The sequence below is a fragment of the Mustela putorius genome, unplaced genomic scaffold, assembly GCF_011764305.1.
Source record: "Mustela putorius furo isolate JIRA1106 unplaced genomic scaffold, ASM1176430v1.1 tig00003898_pilon_pilon_pilon, whole genome shotgun sequence".
NCBI classification, from domain to species: domain Eukaryota; kingdom Metazoa; phylum Chordata; class Mammalia; order Carnivora; family Mustelidae; genus Mustela; species Mustela putorius.
The window spans coordinates 15,959,704-15,974,990 of record NW_025422047.1 but is presented as its reverse complement, the minus strand read 5'-3'; the positions used below and the strand labels follow the sequence as shown (position 1 = coordinate 15,974,990).

At 36.8% G+C, this 15,287-nt stretch overlaps 1 protein-coding gene across 8 annotated transcripts in view; it reads left to right on the top strand.

Moving 5' to 3' along the window:
- ATP8B4 (ATPase phospholipid transporting 8B4 (putative)) overlaps positions 1-15,287 on the top strand; it is a 248,892-nt gene that overhangs the window by 144,785 nt on the left and 88,820 nt on the right. For all 8 annotated transcript variants that reach the window (XR_006602907.1, XM_045067867.1, XM_004755458.3 and 5 more), the window contains 2 exons: positions 4,530-4,618; positions 7,187-7,383. Coding sequence is in view for 7 of the 8 variants with exons in the window: in XM_045067867.1 (XP_044923802.1) it covers positions 4,530-4,618; positions 7,187-7,383 (286 nt within the window). In the remaining variant the exon portion in view is untranslated. The remainder of the gene's footprint in view (positions 1-4,529; positions 4,619-7,186; positions 7,384-15,287) is intronic.

The following is a 15,287-nucleotide window of genomic DNA, read 5'->3' as shown; positions in this document are numbered from 1 at the left end:
CCTCAAGAAGTGTATCAGAAAGCTCCCAGAATTAGGATTGGACAGAGCTGGGTTCAGATTTGTTTACCAGCTGTAGGATGTTAAGCCTTAGTTACTTAAACTTCCCAAGCTTTAGTTTCTTCTGCTATAACATGGGGATAATGAGTGCATTAGAGAGTCACTGTGAAGACTCAGGAAGAACATTCATATGGAAGAGGATGCTTGACAAATATTACTTTCTTTCCTTTCCTTCTTCTTCCATCCAGCATCAATTCTGAGTGCACTGCCTGCTTCAAAGACTGAGGAATGGTCTGATGTACTGCTCTTTGATTCTTGGCAGGCAGAGGTGGGGGAATATCCTCTGCTTTTTGTGTTATGGTTAGATGTTCTTCATGGGGCAGATATTTATAAAGCAGAGAATGCCTGCATTGACTTTAGTCTGGGCATGAATGTTAACAGAAAGCTTAGCTAGAACAGTGACAGGTAGAGGAATGGTTGGTTTGGTCAATGTCAGATTTGAACAGATGAGTGTCTCAGAACCTCCAAATCTTAGGACATCTAATTTGGAGAACTAGTTCCAGGTGAACACTTAGATCTTATGAAAGTTATCCTAAATGACTTATTAACTATTCTTTCTCTATTACTCTTATTATAACTATCACTAAGGATTGTGTAAGGAATATAGTTGACATAGACATGGTTTACTCTACAAATCTATAATTTGCAAGGGTCCAATATGCATTAACAGCCAGGCCATGCCTCCCTAGTAATAGCTTTTCTTTCGCTCAAGAGAGGAGGAAGTCTTGTTTCTGAGTGGAGGAGATGTCTTTATTTAAGAAATTCATAGGACTCAGCACCAGTACAGTAGATTTTTTTGTTGGATGTTTTTCATTTGCCCCTCCAGGTCTACTGTCCCATTTTTTCACTCTTCTTTCTGCCTTGGGAAGCTGATTTGTATGGTTTACACTAAGAGGTTTCTTTGAATTTTGACTTGTAGGTAGGCTCTGTCATTGTAATTAGGCTTTCTATTCTCATGGAAAGAGGTCAAAGGTAGAAAGCAGACTGAGATCCTGGTATTTATTCCCCCAGACTTCCTCCGGAAGTAGTCACTTCAGGCTGACTGGGTACTTCAATCTAAAGTCACTCACTTTCTTTCTTTCTTTCTTTCTTTCTTTCTTTCTTTCTTTCTTTCTTTCTTTCTCTTTTGAGTTTGGAAATGTGAGTTTTATTTTATTATTTATTAACATATATTGTATTATTTGCCCCAGGGGCACAGGTCTGTGAATCATCAGTCTTCTACATTTCACAGAACTCACCATAGCCCATACCCTCCCCAATGTCCATCACCCAGACTCTCCATCCCTCCCACTGCCCTTCGCTCTAGCAACCCTGTTTGTTTTCTGAGATTAAGAGCCTCTTATGTTTGTCTCCCTCCTGATCCCATCTTGTTTCATTTTTTCCTTCCCTATCTCCCACAAGCCCCCATCCTGCCTCTCAAATTCTTCATATCCAAGAGATCATATAATTGTTAAAGTCACTCTTTCTTAAAGGCTGCAAACTCTATACTGTCCCTTAGGGTCCAGTAACCACTCCCTTCTAGCTTAGATAGAGAAACATCGTGATTGCTTCTAAGTCTTTGGTTACTGCATGAACATTTTCTTCCCTTGCAACCCCACCCACAGTTTTGTAGAGTCCCTTTTGAAATTTTTTTTTTTTCTCCAGTTATCCTTTTCCAGTGTGTCATCTATATCCTGTTTGGAATCTGAATGAGTCTTAGTCTTAAATACACATTGATTGAATGAGTCCATGAATTAATGAATTAATGGAGCATTTCATATAGTTTTTAAAATAGTGACAAAGAGCAAAGAACTTCCGAGGTAGTTATATCTGGGTTTGAATTCTGGTTCTGATACTTACTAGACAAGAAATCTTAGGCAAGTTACTTAAATACTTTAAGTTTGTGTCATTATTAGTGAATTAAGGGTAATAATACCTAATTAATTAGATTTTATTGAGTGTGTACTATGTGGCAGGCAATATACTTCTTATTAGTTTCTGATTAAGAATGTGAGCGAAGACAAATGAAGTCCATTCATTCTTGCGGTTTTGACTCCAGTAGAAGTAAGAGACCTTAATCTCAGATATTTGTTGTAATGAATATATAACCTCAAACTGAGATAAGTGCTCTGAAAAAAAAAAAAGAAAAGAAAAGAACATGTACTCAAACGAGTTTGTCATAGAGGAATATAAAAAGAAAGAGCAAGCTAATTAAAAGTCACATCGTGGACCATGTCCCTGTATCAGGACTGAAAATGTTGAGGTTAAAAAAACAAAAACAAAAACACAACTTAAGGCCAGTGTGGAGTATAGAGAACATGGACAATATAGATAGACATGTGATGAGAGATGTGGATAGGATCTGGACCATAAAGAGCCTTGTGGTCTGTATCCAGAACTTTGATCTTTATCCTAAGAGCACTGGGAAGAAATTGTTAGGTTTTTCAAACAGATGTGTGTGTGTGTGTGTGTGTGTGTGTGTGTGTGTGTGTAGTTTGAAAAGTTCAGTATTGCCCATGGTATTTGTAAGGTTGGTAAATAGCAGGTCCTTGAATGAGTAGGTCACTAGGGGTTGGGTGGGGTATGGAGAGTTTTGATAATAACACTAGATCTGAAACTAGGCTGAGTAATAAGTAGGAGCTGAGAAAACAGAGGCTGCTGAGTACAGAAATCCTTTCAAGATCTGTGGCTATGAGTGGAAGAAGAGATGTGTGAATCAGCATCTGTAGATATATTTAGACAAATGTTTAAAACCCCCTAGGTGTGTTCTCTGCTGCTCTGTGTGTATAGGTATGCCTAAGAAATATAAAATTTTAGTACAAAACTGGGGTCTTTGAGTATTTCAGCTTTTACCAATCACAAACTTCATTTTCCCTTGATGATCTTTACCATACAAGAAATGCTTCCCACCCTCAGTGTCCATATGATTTTAATAAACAATTCTGAGAAAATGTGGGTGGTCTCCTTTACACAGCAGTAGTTGGGAATAGGACAGTGGGGTATAATTCCATCTTCAGACTGAATTTTATGAGACCCCAGTCCTTGCTTCCATTTGTATTTTTTTTAATTAATTTTTTATTTTTTATAAACATATATTTTTATCCCCAGGGGTATTTTAAGTAAATGAAAGTCTTCTAAGGATGTGCTCATTCTTCCCTGACTTTTAGGATGGGATAAAATTTTACATGTGCCTCTCTCCTTTAATTCTTTCAGTTTTCCTCTCCCCTATATTAAGTGGCTACATGGATTGATGACAATAAGGAGAAGATGATGTGGAGAGGAACAATAGAGGAATCAGATATAATTAAAGCTTAATTGCTTCCATTTAGTGGAATTTCCTTAGCAATATATTCTAATACTCTCTTTTGTTAATCATCTCGTTATCTAACTCGAAGGCAGATAATAATAATTCTTAGAATTACCTGACAGTGGAATACTATGCAGCCATCAAAAGAAATGAAATCTTGCCATTTACGACGACGTGATGGAACTAGAGGGTATCATGCTTAGTGAAATAAGTCAATCAGAGAAAGACAATTATCATATGATCTCTCTGATAAGAGGAAGTTTAAAGGCAATGTGGGGGATTTGAGGGGGTAGGAAAGAAATAAATGAAACAAGATGGGATCGGGAGGGAGACAAACCGTAAGACTCTTAATCTCACAAAACAAACTGAGGGTTGCCAGGGGGTGGGGGTAAGGAGAGGGTGGTTGGGTTATGGACATTGGGGAGGGTATGTGCTATGGTGAGTGCTGTGAGTATAAACCTGACAATTCACAGACCTGTACCTCTGGGACTAATAATACATTATATGTTAATAAAAATTAAAAAATTAAAGAAGAATTACTTGAGCAAGGGACTTAATGAAAATGAGAAAATGCATTTATCTGAAATAAAGCTAACATAAGATTCAATTCCTGCCCTTACAAAAAATGTATATTATCTGCACACTGTGCAATATACAATAAAGGTTTAACTTATATGCTGATGTATTTATTGTTTGCATTTATTCTAGTTTCTCCATAAAGGCACCCCAGATCTTTTTGAGAAACAGATCCAGAATTTGATTGCTGATTTTAACTTTCTATTTTTGATCTCATTGTTCCGAGTTATGTTTATTACTGCATTATTTTTAACATGTCAAATTATTCCTCACTTAGATTGGCCTGTTACCTTTCATTTCTTCAACTAAAACCACAGCCATACACAGCTTTTTGAAAAAATAGCATTTCTCAAACGTTTCAGCTGCAGGTTCTATCTGGATTTGTCCTATTCCAAGGAGACCCATTCTCTTGCAGTCTCCAGGGTTGTTACTAAGCTACCAGTTGAGAATCTTATATAACTTAAAAATGGCCCATGTTCTTAATAAAAGTTACATTATTTTGAAAAACATGTTATTCTCCTTTCAGGAACATTTGACACGATAAGAAATACTAATGGTAGTAATACATCATTAAATCGTTTTAAAGTTGCTATTTAATTTTTTTTGGCAGGTCCTGACACAAAATTAATGCAGAACAGCGGTAAGACAAAGTTTAAGAGGACAAGCATTGATAAACTGTTGAATACTCTAGTACTATGGGTAAGATATTATAACAAAATTAGGGGAAAACACTTGTCATTTTTATTTTAATATATTTCTTACATATGGCTGGGAATTCTTTCAGAATCTTCATTCTTTTTGTGTAATTGGTTTTTGGTTATTTTGCTTCTGGGGCCTAGTTATATTGCCCTCTACTTTCTAGATTATAATTTCACAACCATGGGTGGAATTTTTCATGAGAGGGTAGATAGTGTTTATGGAGGCTGTCATGGTCTTGCAAGTTCTCCATGTTTCAAGTATTTGTTTTTAAAAAAGAAAACATTATTTTTGAGATAGTTCGGTCCTTTTGTTGTCTTACTTTTGCTCATGTCTTCTCAACATAGCTTGTGGATGGAGCTGGCTTCATGGGTATGTGAGCTGTGTATTAACACAGGTTCCCCACTCAAATGGGCCTCATACTTGGTTTATTCACCTGTCGCCATGTAGAAATTATCAGTAAATTTTTGAACAAGGGGTCCCGTATTTTCATTTTGCACTGGGATCCACAAATTGTGTAGCTGGTTCTGCTTATGAATCTTCTAAGGCCCAGGTCACAGTTTTCCTCCTTTGCAAAACTTCTGAACCTCCTTAACATGGGATTATTTCTTTCCTCTGAATTTTTGTTCTTTTCTGCATTTTTGAAAATTTTTTCCTACCATCCATTTATCAGACAGTTGACTATTCCTTGCATGCTACACTTTTGTCAGTTAATCTTGTGCTTCCTCACGCTGTGCATCTGATTGTTATCTGACTTTTTGTGTAATACTGCTTTGCCTCCTTATATTGGAATTAAGTTGGAAGACATTGACTTTAAATATGAGGACAGTGACTTTGAACCAAGCCCCCCCCCCCCGCCACCCCACTCGCAGACTCACAATCAATTATAAAGAGTATGAGTTCACTATATATTTATTTGCCTAACTGATTTAAGATAGTGGGACTCTGCATAAAGAAAGAAGGACATGAACTCTTACTGGGCACAAAATACTGGACAGGCTCTGTGTTTTACATTTGGTGTCCTCAGAACTGGGCTTTCCTCCCACTATACCCATCCCCTTGGGGCAGAGACTCCAGGGCCAAGGGGACGTGCTTAGCTTGTGTCCCTTCCTAGAATTCCCTATTTAAATGGCCCTAATCCCACTTCTGGGCTTGCATGGAAATTGTATGTATATCCACCACACAGTAAGTATAAATGAGAATTTATACTATAGGTAAACCTATAGCCTGATTGTGAAGGAGAGACTATCCCAGCTTTCATACTAGAAAATCAAATAATCCACTGGAGAATTAGAAACTGAGTCCATCCTACTTAGGGCATTTAATGCCAAGTACCACCGGTTTTAATGCTCTTAAAGTAATTCACTTCAATTAATTTATAGTATTAATCATTGAAATAAAAGAGGATACCATGATACAGGTATCAAATTGGTAGGATTTCAGGAATTTACAATCCTACTTTTCTCTAACACATGGTTTTCTAAGGTACTTGTAAGTCAGGTTTTTCCATATTTTTTTTTTCTACATAAATGTCTTCTACATGTATATTTTGTTCATGAATGAATAAAGAGGAAAGTAGTCCTAGAATGCCAGAATATTCCTTCTTGGAGAAAAAAGGAAATAAATTCAATACATTTCTATTCCCTAGCGCCACTCCTCCCTCAACAGAGGTTGGTCTTGTCTCTTAACACAGTACGACACTTGGCAAAACAAAGTCCCCTGAATCCCTTGTTTGGCTCAGGTCTTACCTATTCACTGACTTTGTGTCTTTCCTTTCCAACACTGGCATTTGAGCGAACCTTGCTCTCTTTCTAGACGCCTCCAAAATGTTTGCTTTGCTAATCCTGATACTAATCCCAATTTAAGAGTTGGCTAACAGTTTTCAGATTGCTTCCCACTATTTTTAAATCTCAAAAGAAAAAATATACATGCCATGCTGTATTTTAATTAATCCTTCTTTTTCTTGTGGACTGTAAATAAGGATTGTGTAGCTAGATCTGTGGCCAAGAGTCTTGACTAGTCTCAGATTATTCTTTATCCCTGATATTTTCTTCCTTTTGGGTGACCATATAATTTATAATTCAAACAGGAACACTTTTGAAGGGGAAAGGAGAAAGCACAATTAGTATGACATCTGGACAACAGATACAAACTGGTGCACACCAGGGCAAATCAGGACATATGACCTTCTTTACTTAAGCCACTTAAGTATATGCACTCATCATAAATCAAGGGTGTGAATTTATTGGCTTTGTGACCATGGATGAGTTATAATATTTCTGTGCTTCTGTTTTATTTTGTTCTGTTTTTGATTCTTAACCTGTGAATAATGATTGTCCCTATCTCAGACAATCAGTGGGAGAATTAAGTGAGAAAATGCATGTAACATATTTAACCAAGTTCCAACATAAAAATATTGAATTTTACTTGTATGATTAATGATAAGTAAGAAGAGCTTTGCCTGTCTTTTCAAATGACCTTTTCTTGGAATTAGGAGTATGACGGTATTGTGTTGGGATGATGAGTTTTGGGTTAAAGTTAACCTTAGCCAGACTTCTATTCTCATTTCAGATTTTTGGGTTTCTGGTATGCCTGGGAATTATTCTTGCAATAGGAAATTCAATCTGGGAGAATCAAGTTGGAGACCAATTCAGAACTTTCCTCTTTTGGAATGAAAGAGAGAAGAACTCTGTCTTCTCAGGATTCTTAACATTCTGGTCATATATTATAATCCTCAATACAGTTGTACCCATTTCATTATATGTGAGGTAAGATGAGAATTTATACTATAGGTAAGCCACTTTGTCAAAAGACCATTGTGCATAATCATGCTCTGTAATCATTTTTGTTTTAAAATGATGACAGTGTGGTGGATGTCTTGCTTTAACTGCTTATGATCTGCTACATCTGTTACAAATCAGGCAACTAAGCTGCTTAATCTGCTTAACTTTTACATTTTCAAATTATAGTAAATGCATTTTGTTTTATCCTTGATTTGTTCTGGTTTCTTAGGGGTCTTATTCTTTGGAAAGATGGACTGCAGTGTCTCATGCAACCTGATCAGTTAGAAATGGGTTGATATAGGGTAAGAAATGGAAGAATACTTGGGGACATCTATTCTGATGGTGACTCCCTGCCACTAGTCTGGCTCCCGATACTCAGATTTGGATTCTGTTCCACCACTTAGTAACTCCATGTTATTGGGCAAGTTATTTCACCTTCTAGTCTTCAGTTTCCTGATTTTAAAAGAAAAGAAAATAGCATTTTACTTAATAGTAAAGAGTAAACAAACTGTAAAGCTCTTAAAAGAATGACACATCGTAAGAGCTTGAGAAATGTTAATTTTTCCTATTATTGTAACTATAACATAAAGAAGTTGAAATACAGTTGGTAGCACTTGTCCATTGTTAAATAAGTATGAGTCATAACTCCCACCACAACACCATCTGTCATTTCTAGATTTGGTCTCACAAAAAAGAGCTAAAATGACCTCTCTTTTTCTCTCTTTTCTCTCTCTGTCTCCCCATACACACACACACACACACACACACACACACACACACACACACACGTAATACTGTATAGGCACATATATATGTGTATTTGTGTGTGTGTATTTGATAAGGCTTAGAAGGTGGCCCAAGAGTGTGTAGCTGGGATACTTTTGATCCTAATCCTACCAAGATTGCGCCAGACTATCTCAAAGGCACTGGAGCCAGGGTGAGACATGGTTGTTTGACATCCCTCATCACCAGTACTTTAACAATACAAAAAAATTACCGGCTCTAAATCCCCACTAATTTTTACAAGCTTCTTTGTCTCTCTTTCCAAAATCCTGGCTATGATGAAGCAAGGGAAGTTCAATGCACAAAATCCACCCTTGTTTTGGATAGCAGTCAGGAAACTGAAATGTCAACTTGTGGGAAATTTACTTGAAGTAGTGGCATGTGGCCACAACACCGCAAATTGCTCTGGGCCTTCTGGAGCTGTGGTCAGAGCAGGCTCTATTTAAGCTGTATCCTACTGGCTCATCTTTGAATCCGAGGACCTCTCATGATTGTATCCAATTATAAAGTCTGTAGTAAATCCTGCTCTTTGCCAGAAGAGGTACGGTCAGCTTTTATAGCTTTCCTTTTATGTCCTAAACGGACCATAAATGCTCATGGTGGCTTACCATCTGTACATGTGCAGTTTCATATGTCCTCACAAAGGAAGTATATTCTCTGCATGTTCTTTCTTTGAAGTGCGTTGGCATTTTTCACTTAATGATTTGAAAGATTGGTGTTGTAGAGGTCAAGGCTAGATTCCCAGGTTAGCTTTCCTTTTCCTTGTAATGTGTCTCTTGCAGTAATGAAAAGAAAACCCAAGTGGAATAGTTCAAACCCACGTTCTGGTTTTGGCATGACCACAAATAGCTGTGTGACCTTGAAGAAAGCACTTGGCTTTTCTGTGCCTTAGTTTGTTTATGAACTATGTGTTGCTCAGTGAAATGGCAGGATTAAAGTAATTGATCTGAGTTCCTGTCTGCTCCAAATAATACCACCTTACCCCAGATAACATTTAATATTTTATATAAAGTGCTTCCATATACTGTATTTTACTTATGCCTCCCAACAACCTTCTAAAGTAGTTACTGCTCAACTTCTTTCAGAAATGAGATTATTTGTACAGGCTCATGGGGCTGATTAGGGATAGAACCAAGATCCAAAGCACAACATCTGACACTTGGTACTGTGTTTTTCTTCTCTCCCTAAATGGTGTCTGGTTTATTACTCAGTGAAGATATCAAGAGAAGGAAAAGAGTCTAGAGCTCTGTACTTGTTGTAAGGCATAGTAATGATGAGGGTAAATGGGAACTTTCCTCTCAACAAACAAGAGCAGTGATTCTGATCTGAACATGACGGGAGGAGCATTCCAAGGAATTTCAGGTTGCTCAGTCCTAAAGACTGAGACCTACAAGAAGAGAACCCTCGCGTTTTTCTCTTTGGAAGGGAGGCCTTCTATAAAATCTTCCTCTAGGCTTTCAACTAGGTACAAAGAATAAATTAGGACTGAATGTCACTCGAGGGTAAAAGTGTTGAATTTACTTTGAATGGTTAACAATTCCACATGAACAGAGGGTGTTGATGTTGTTAAAATATTTCGGTGCTGTCCGTTTGTTTATCTGTAGTATTAAAGCATACCCAGCTACAGTTTTTTTAATACATCATGGTAAGAAATGCAGCCATGTACTCCCAAGGAATTAGATTTTTTTCCCCCCCAAAGCAATAGGAATTCATTTCGACTTTGCTTGTTTAGCCACAGAATGGGTGGAATCATAAGCCTTGCTCTTTGAGCTTTCAGGCAGAAAACACTAGCACTTGATATTTATGCTAACTCTGAACGTTTGTCTCCTTTTTTCTGCCATGACAAGACAAAGAGCTGAATGTTCCACTGTGACTCTCCCAAATCCTCTTTCCCAAATAAAAAGGATACCCTTCCTTTCCACACACTATTTTAAGATCTAAGAGTCCAAATTAATTTGCAGGACTTCCATTGGTTTGAAGTGTGGTACAGAAGGATCAGATGGTATTGTATTCATTTTGCTTTGAGTTTTCAGGGAGCTCTCTTACTTCTGAAAGATGAAAGCTTCATATTGTTTGTACAGTTACCTTCGTAATGCCATTCTTAAGGTCAGGTTGGCATTGGCTTTATCGAATGTCTGAATTCTGAAGCTCGGTGGTTGATGATTTGTGTGATCTTTGGTTAGTCACTTAACTTCTCAGTCTTAATGTCCTTACTAGTGAAATTAGGGAATAGAAGGCCAGGATTCATCCATTCAGCACTGATGGACTGCTTATTACAGGTAAAGCACTGTGCTTGGTCCACTATAAGTGCTAATTTTTTTTTTTTTAAGTGAATGGAATAAGGAAAACAGCCGAGACAGAAAAGCTAGCAAGGAATTTACAAGGAAGTATGTGTGTGTGGAGGAGAAGAGGGGAGCATAGATGGGTAAACTATAAAAGGAAAATATATAAACAAATTCAGAATATGACTTTATTTTTATATTGTCGGATTCTACATAGTCATAGTGTGATTTTTAGTTTAGATGAAAAAAAAAGTGTTACCATTTAAATAGGTCAAAAATGAATGGGCACCATACCACTTTTGGAAAGGGAAATATCAGGAGCATAGAATGTAATGCTAGAAAGGATTTTGGTTTCATCTTTTGTCTTCAGGAAGACAAATGTTCAGAGTTAGCATAATCAAACCACTATAAATGTTCTCACTTTACAGATGAGAAAACCAAAGCTTAATTCCCATTAAGATCAGAAATGGGTCTTTGCTATTGTCATTACTGTGTTATACTCTTCTGGATGACCTTGTTAATGTACTAAGACGTATAGCAAAATATCAGTGAAGAGATGTCATGAACTTGAAATGATAATAACTCTATTAGAAAGTAAGAGTATAGTCAATGTGATTATAGACTTAGGAAATCCAATGGAATAATCCTGTGAGTCTCTTAGTAAGATAATTCATTTAAATGTCTGATTTTGTGTTATAATCACATTTCTTACTATCAGGAAAAGCTTTTAATGTTAAAACAAAAAACTTTCCTTTAGGTCAACAACAATTTAAACAATGGTCTCATCAATAAAAAGATACAATGTGCAGGAACATATCTATCAAGCTATGGTGTAGACTTATATAAAAAACAAAGGCAAATCAAAACTAAACTAAAATTCTTTACCAATAAAGGTATTTTATTACCTAATACCAATTTCAAAATTGAATTACTATAAAGATTAATCCTTCTCCTTGAAGTGGCATTGATATATTAAAATATTAGGTCTTTTCCAATAATTATAAGTTTAATGTACACTTAATACAAATCTCAAATAAGTTTTATGAGAAAGCTGGTACATTGATTCTAAAGTTTGCATAAATGAACACATTGATTCTATCAGTAAGAATAGGTGAGTAATTATAGCTAAGAATTTTTTTTTTTTTTTTTTTTTTTTTTTTTTTAAAGATTTTATTTATTTGTAAGAGAGAGAGAGTGAGAGCGAGCACAGGCAGACAGAGTGGAAGGCAGAGTCAGAGGGAGAAGCAGGCTCCCTGTGGAGCAAGGAGCCCGATGTGGGACTCGATCCCAGGACGCTGGGATCATGACCTGAGCCGAAGGCAGCTGCTTAACCAACTGAGCCACCCAGGCGTCCCTATAGCTAAGAATTTTTAAAGAGACTAAGTGTTCCTACATCCTCCCAGGTATTGCCAAATTTTATAAAGATGCAATAAGGAAAATAAGAGATGTATTTTTTCCTTTTTTTTATTATGTTCTGTTAGCCACCATACAGTACATCATTAGTTTTTGATGTAGTATGCAGTAATTCATTAGCTGTGTATAACACCCCTTGCTCCATGCAATACGTGCCCTCCTTAATACCCATCATCAGGCTAACTCATCCCCCCCAAAATCTTCAGTTTGTTTCTTGGAGTCCATAGTCTCTCTTGATTTGTCTCCCTCCTCTAATCCCCCTTGCCTTCATTTTTCCCTTCCTTCTCCTCATGTCATCTATGCTATTTCCTATGTTTCACAAATAAGTGAAATCATATGATAATTGACATTCTCTGTTTGACTTATTTCACTCAGCATAATCTCCTCCAGTCCCATCCATGTTAATGTAAAAGTTGGGTATTCATCCTTTCTGATGGCTGAGTAATATTCCATGTATGTGTGTGTGTGTGTGTGTGTGTATGCATGTGCACACGTGTGCGTGTGTGTGTGTATATATATATATATATACATACATACACACATGACATCTTATTTATAAACACACACACACACACCACATCTTCTTTATCCATGTATCTGTTGAAGGGCATCTCATCTCTTTCCACAGTTTGGCTATTGTGGACATTACTGCTATGCACATTGGGGTGCATATGGCCCTTTTTTTCTCTACATCTATATCTTTGGGGTAAATATCCAGTAATGCAATTTCTGGGTCATAACATAGCTCTATTTTTAATTTTTTGAGGAACCTCCACACTGTTTTCCAAAGTGGCTGTACCAACTTGCATTCCCACCAACAGTGTAAGAGGGTTCCCCTTTCTCCACATGCTCTCCAATATTTGTTGTTTCTTCCATTGTCAATTTTAGCCATTCTAACTGCTGTAAGGTGGTATCTCAATGAGGCCTGGATTTGAATTTCCCCGATGGCTAATGAGGATGAACATTTTTTCATATATCTGTTAGCCATTTGTATGTTTTCTTTGGAGAAGTGTCTGTTCATGTCTTCTACCCATTTTTGGACTTGATTATTTGTTTTTTGGGTGTGGAGTTTGAGAAGTTCTTTATAAATCTTGGATACCAGCCCTTTATCTGTAGAGTCATTTGCAAATATCTTCTTCCATTCTGTGGGTTGGCTCATTGTTTTGTTGACTGTTTCCTTTGCTGTGCAGAAGTTATCTATCTTGATGAAGTCCCAAAAGTTCATTTTCAATTTTGTTTTCCTTGCTTTTGGAGACATGTCTTGAAAAAAGTTGTTGTGGCCGATGTTGAAGAGGTTACTGCCTATATTTCCTTTAGGATTTTGATGGATTCCTGTCTCACATTGAGGTCTTTCATCCGTATTGAGTTTATCTTTGTGTATGCTGTGAGAGAATGGTCCAGTTTCATTTTTCTATATGTAGCTGTCCCATTTTCCCAGCACCACTTATTGAAGAGACTGTTTTTTTCCCCCATTTGGTATTTTTTCCTGCTTTGTCAAAGATTAGTTGACCACAGAATTGAAGGTCCATTTCTGGAATCTCTGTTCTGTTCCACTGGTCTATGTGTCTGTTTTTGTGCCTATACCATCCTGTTTTGGTGATCACAGCTTTGTAATATAGCTTGAAGTCAGGCAACGTGATGCTCCAAGCTTTGTTTTTCTTTTTCAACATTCCCTTGGTGATTTGGGTCTTTTCTGGTTTCACAGAAGTTTTAGGATTGTTTGTTCTAGCTCCTTGAAAAATGCCAATGGTATTTTAATAGGGATGACACTGAAAGTGTAGCTTGCTCTGGCCAGGATAGACATTTTAACAATGCTTATTCTTCCAATTCATGAACATGGAATATTTTGCCATCTTTTTGTATCTTCCTCAATTTCTTTCATAAGTGTTCTGTAGTATAGATCCTTTACCTCTTTGGTTAGGTGTATTCCTAGGTATCTTGTGGTTTTTGGTGCTATTGTAAGTGGAATTGATTCCTTAATTTCTCTTTCTATGGTTACATTGTTAGTGTATAGAAAAGCAACCAGTTTCTGTGCATTGGTTTTATATCCTGCCATATTGCTGAATTTCTGTATGAGTTCTAATAATTTGGGGGTAGAATATTTTGGGTTTTCCACATAAAGTGTCATGTCATCTGTGAAGAGAGAGAGTTTGACTTCTTTGCCTATTTAAATACCTTTTATTTCTTTTTGTTGTCTGTCTGCTGAGGCTAGGACTTCTTCTACTGTCTTGAACAATAGTGGCAAGGGACGGCATCCTTGTCGTGTTCCTGATACTAAGGGAAAGGTTCCCACCTTTTCCTCATTGATAATGATATTCACTATGGATTTTTCATAGATGGATTTTATGAAATTGAGGAATGTTCCCTCTATCCTATACTCTGAAGGGTTTTAATCAGGAAAGGATGCTGTATTTTGTCAAATGCTTTTTCTGCATCAATTAAGAGGACCATATGTTTCTTCTCTCCCCTCTTATTAATATGTTCTGTCACATTGATTGATTTGCGAATGTTGAACCACTCTTGCATCCCAGGGATAAATCTCGCTTGGTCATGATGGATAATCCTTTTAATGTACTGTTGGATCCTATTAGCTAAGATCTTGTTGGGAATTTTGGCATCCATATTCATCAGGGATATTGGTCTGAAATTCTCCTTCTTGATGGGGTCTCTGCCTGGTTTTGGGATCAAGGTAATACTGACCTCATAGAATAAGTCTGGATGTTTTCCTTCTGTTTCTATTTTTTGAAACAGCTTCAGGAGAGTAGGTATTATTTCTTCTTTGAATGTTTGGTAGAATTTCCCAGGGAATCCATCATGTCCTGGACTCTTGTTTTTTGGGAGGTTTTTGATCACTGCTTCAATCTTATTACTGGTTATTGGTCTATTCAGGTTGTCAGTTTCTTCCTGTTTCAGTCTTGGAAATTTATACGTTTCCAGGAATGCATCCATTTCTTCTAGGTTGCTTAATTTATTGGCATGTAGTTGTTGATAATAATTTCTGGTGATTGTTTCTATTTTCTTGATGTTAGTCATGATCTCTTCCCTTTTGTTAATAATTTTATTAATTGGGTCCTTTCTCTTTTCTTTTGGATAAGTCTGGCAAGTGGGTTATCAATCTTATTAATTTTTTCAAAGAACCAGCTTCTAATTTTGTTGGTGTGTTCTACATTATTTCTGATTTCTAATTCATTGATCTCTGCTAGGATCTTAATTATTTCCCTTCTTGTGCATGATTTGGGCTCAATTTGTTGTTGATCCTCTGGTTCTTTAAGGTTTAAGGATAGTTTCTGTATTTGGTATTTTTATTTTCTTTTTTTCCACTGAGACTTGGATGGCTATGTATTTCCCCCTTAGGACTGCCTTTGCCATATCCTGTAGGTTTTGGACTGATGTGTATTTTCATTCTCTTTA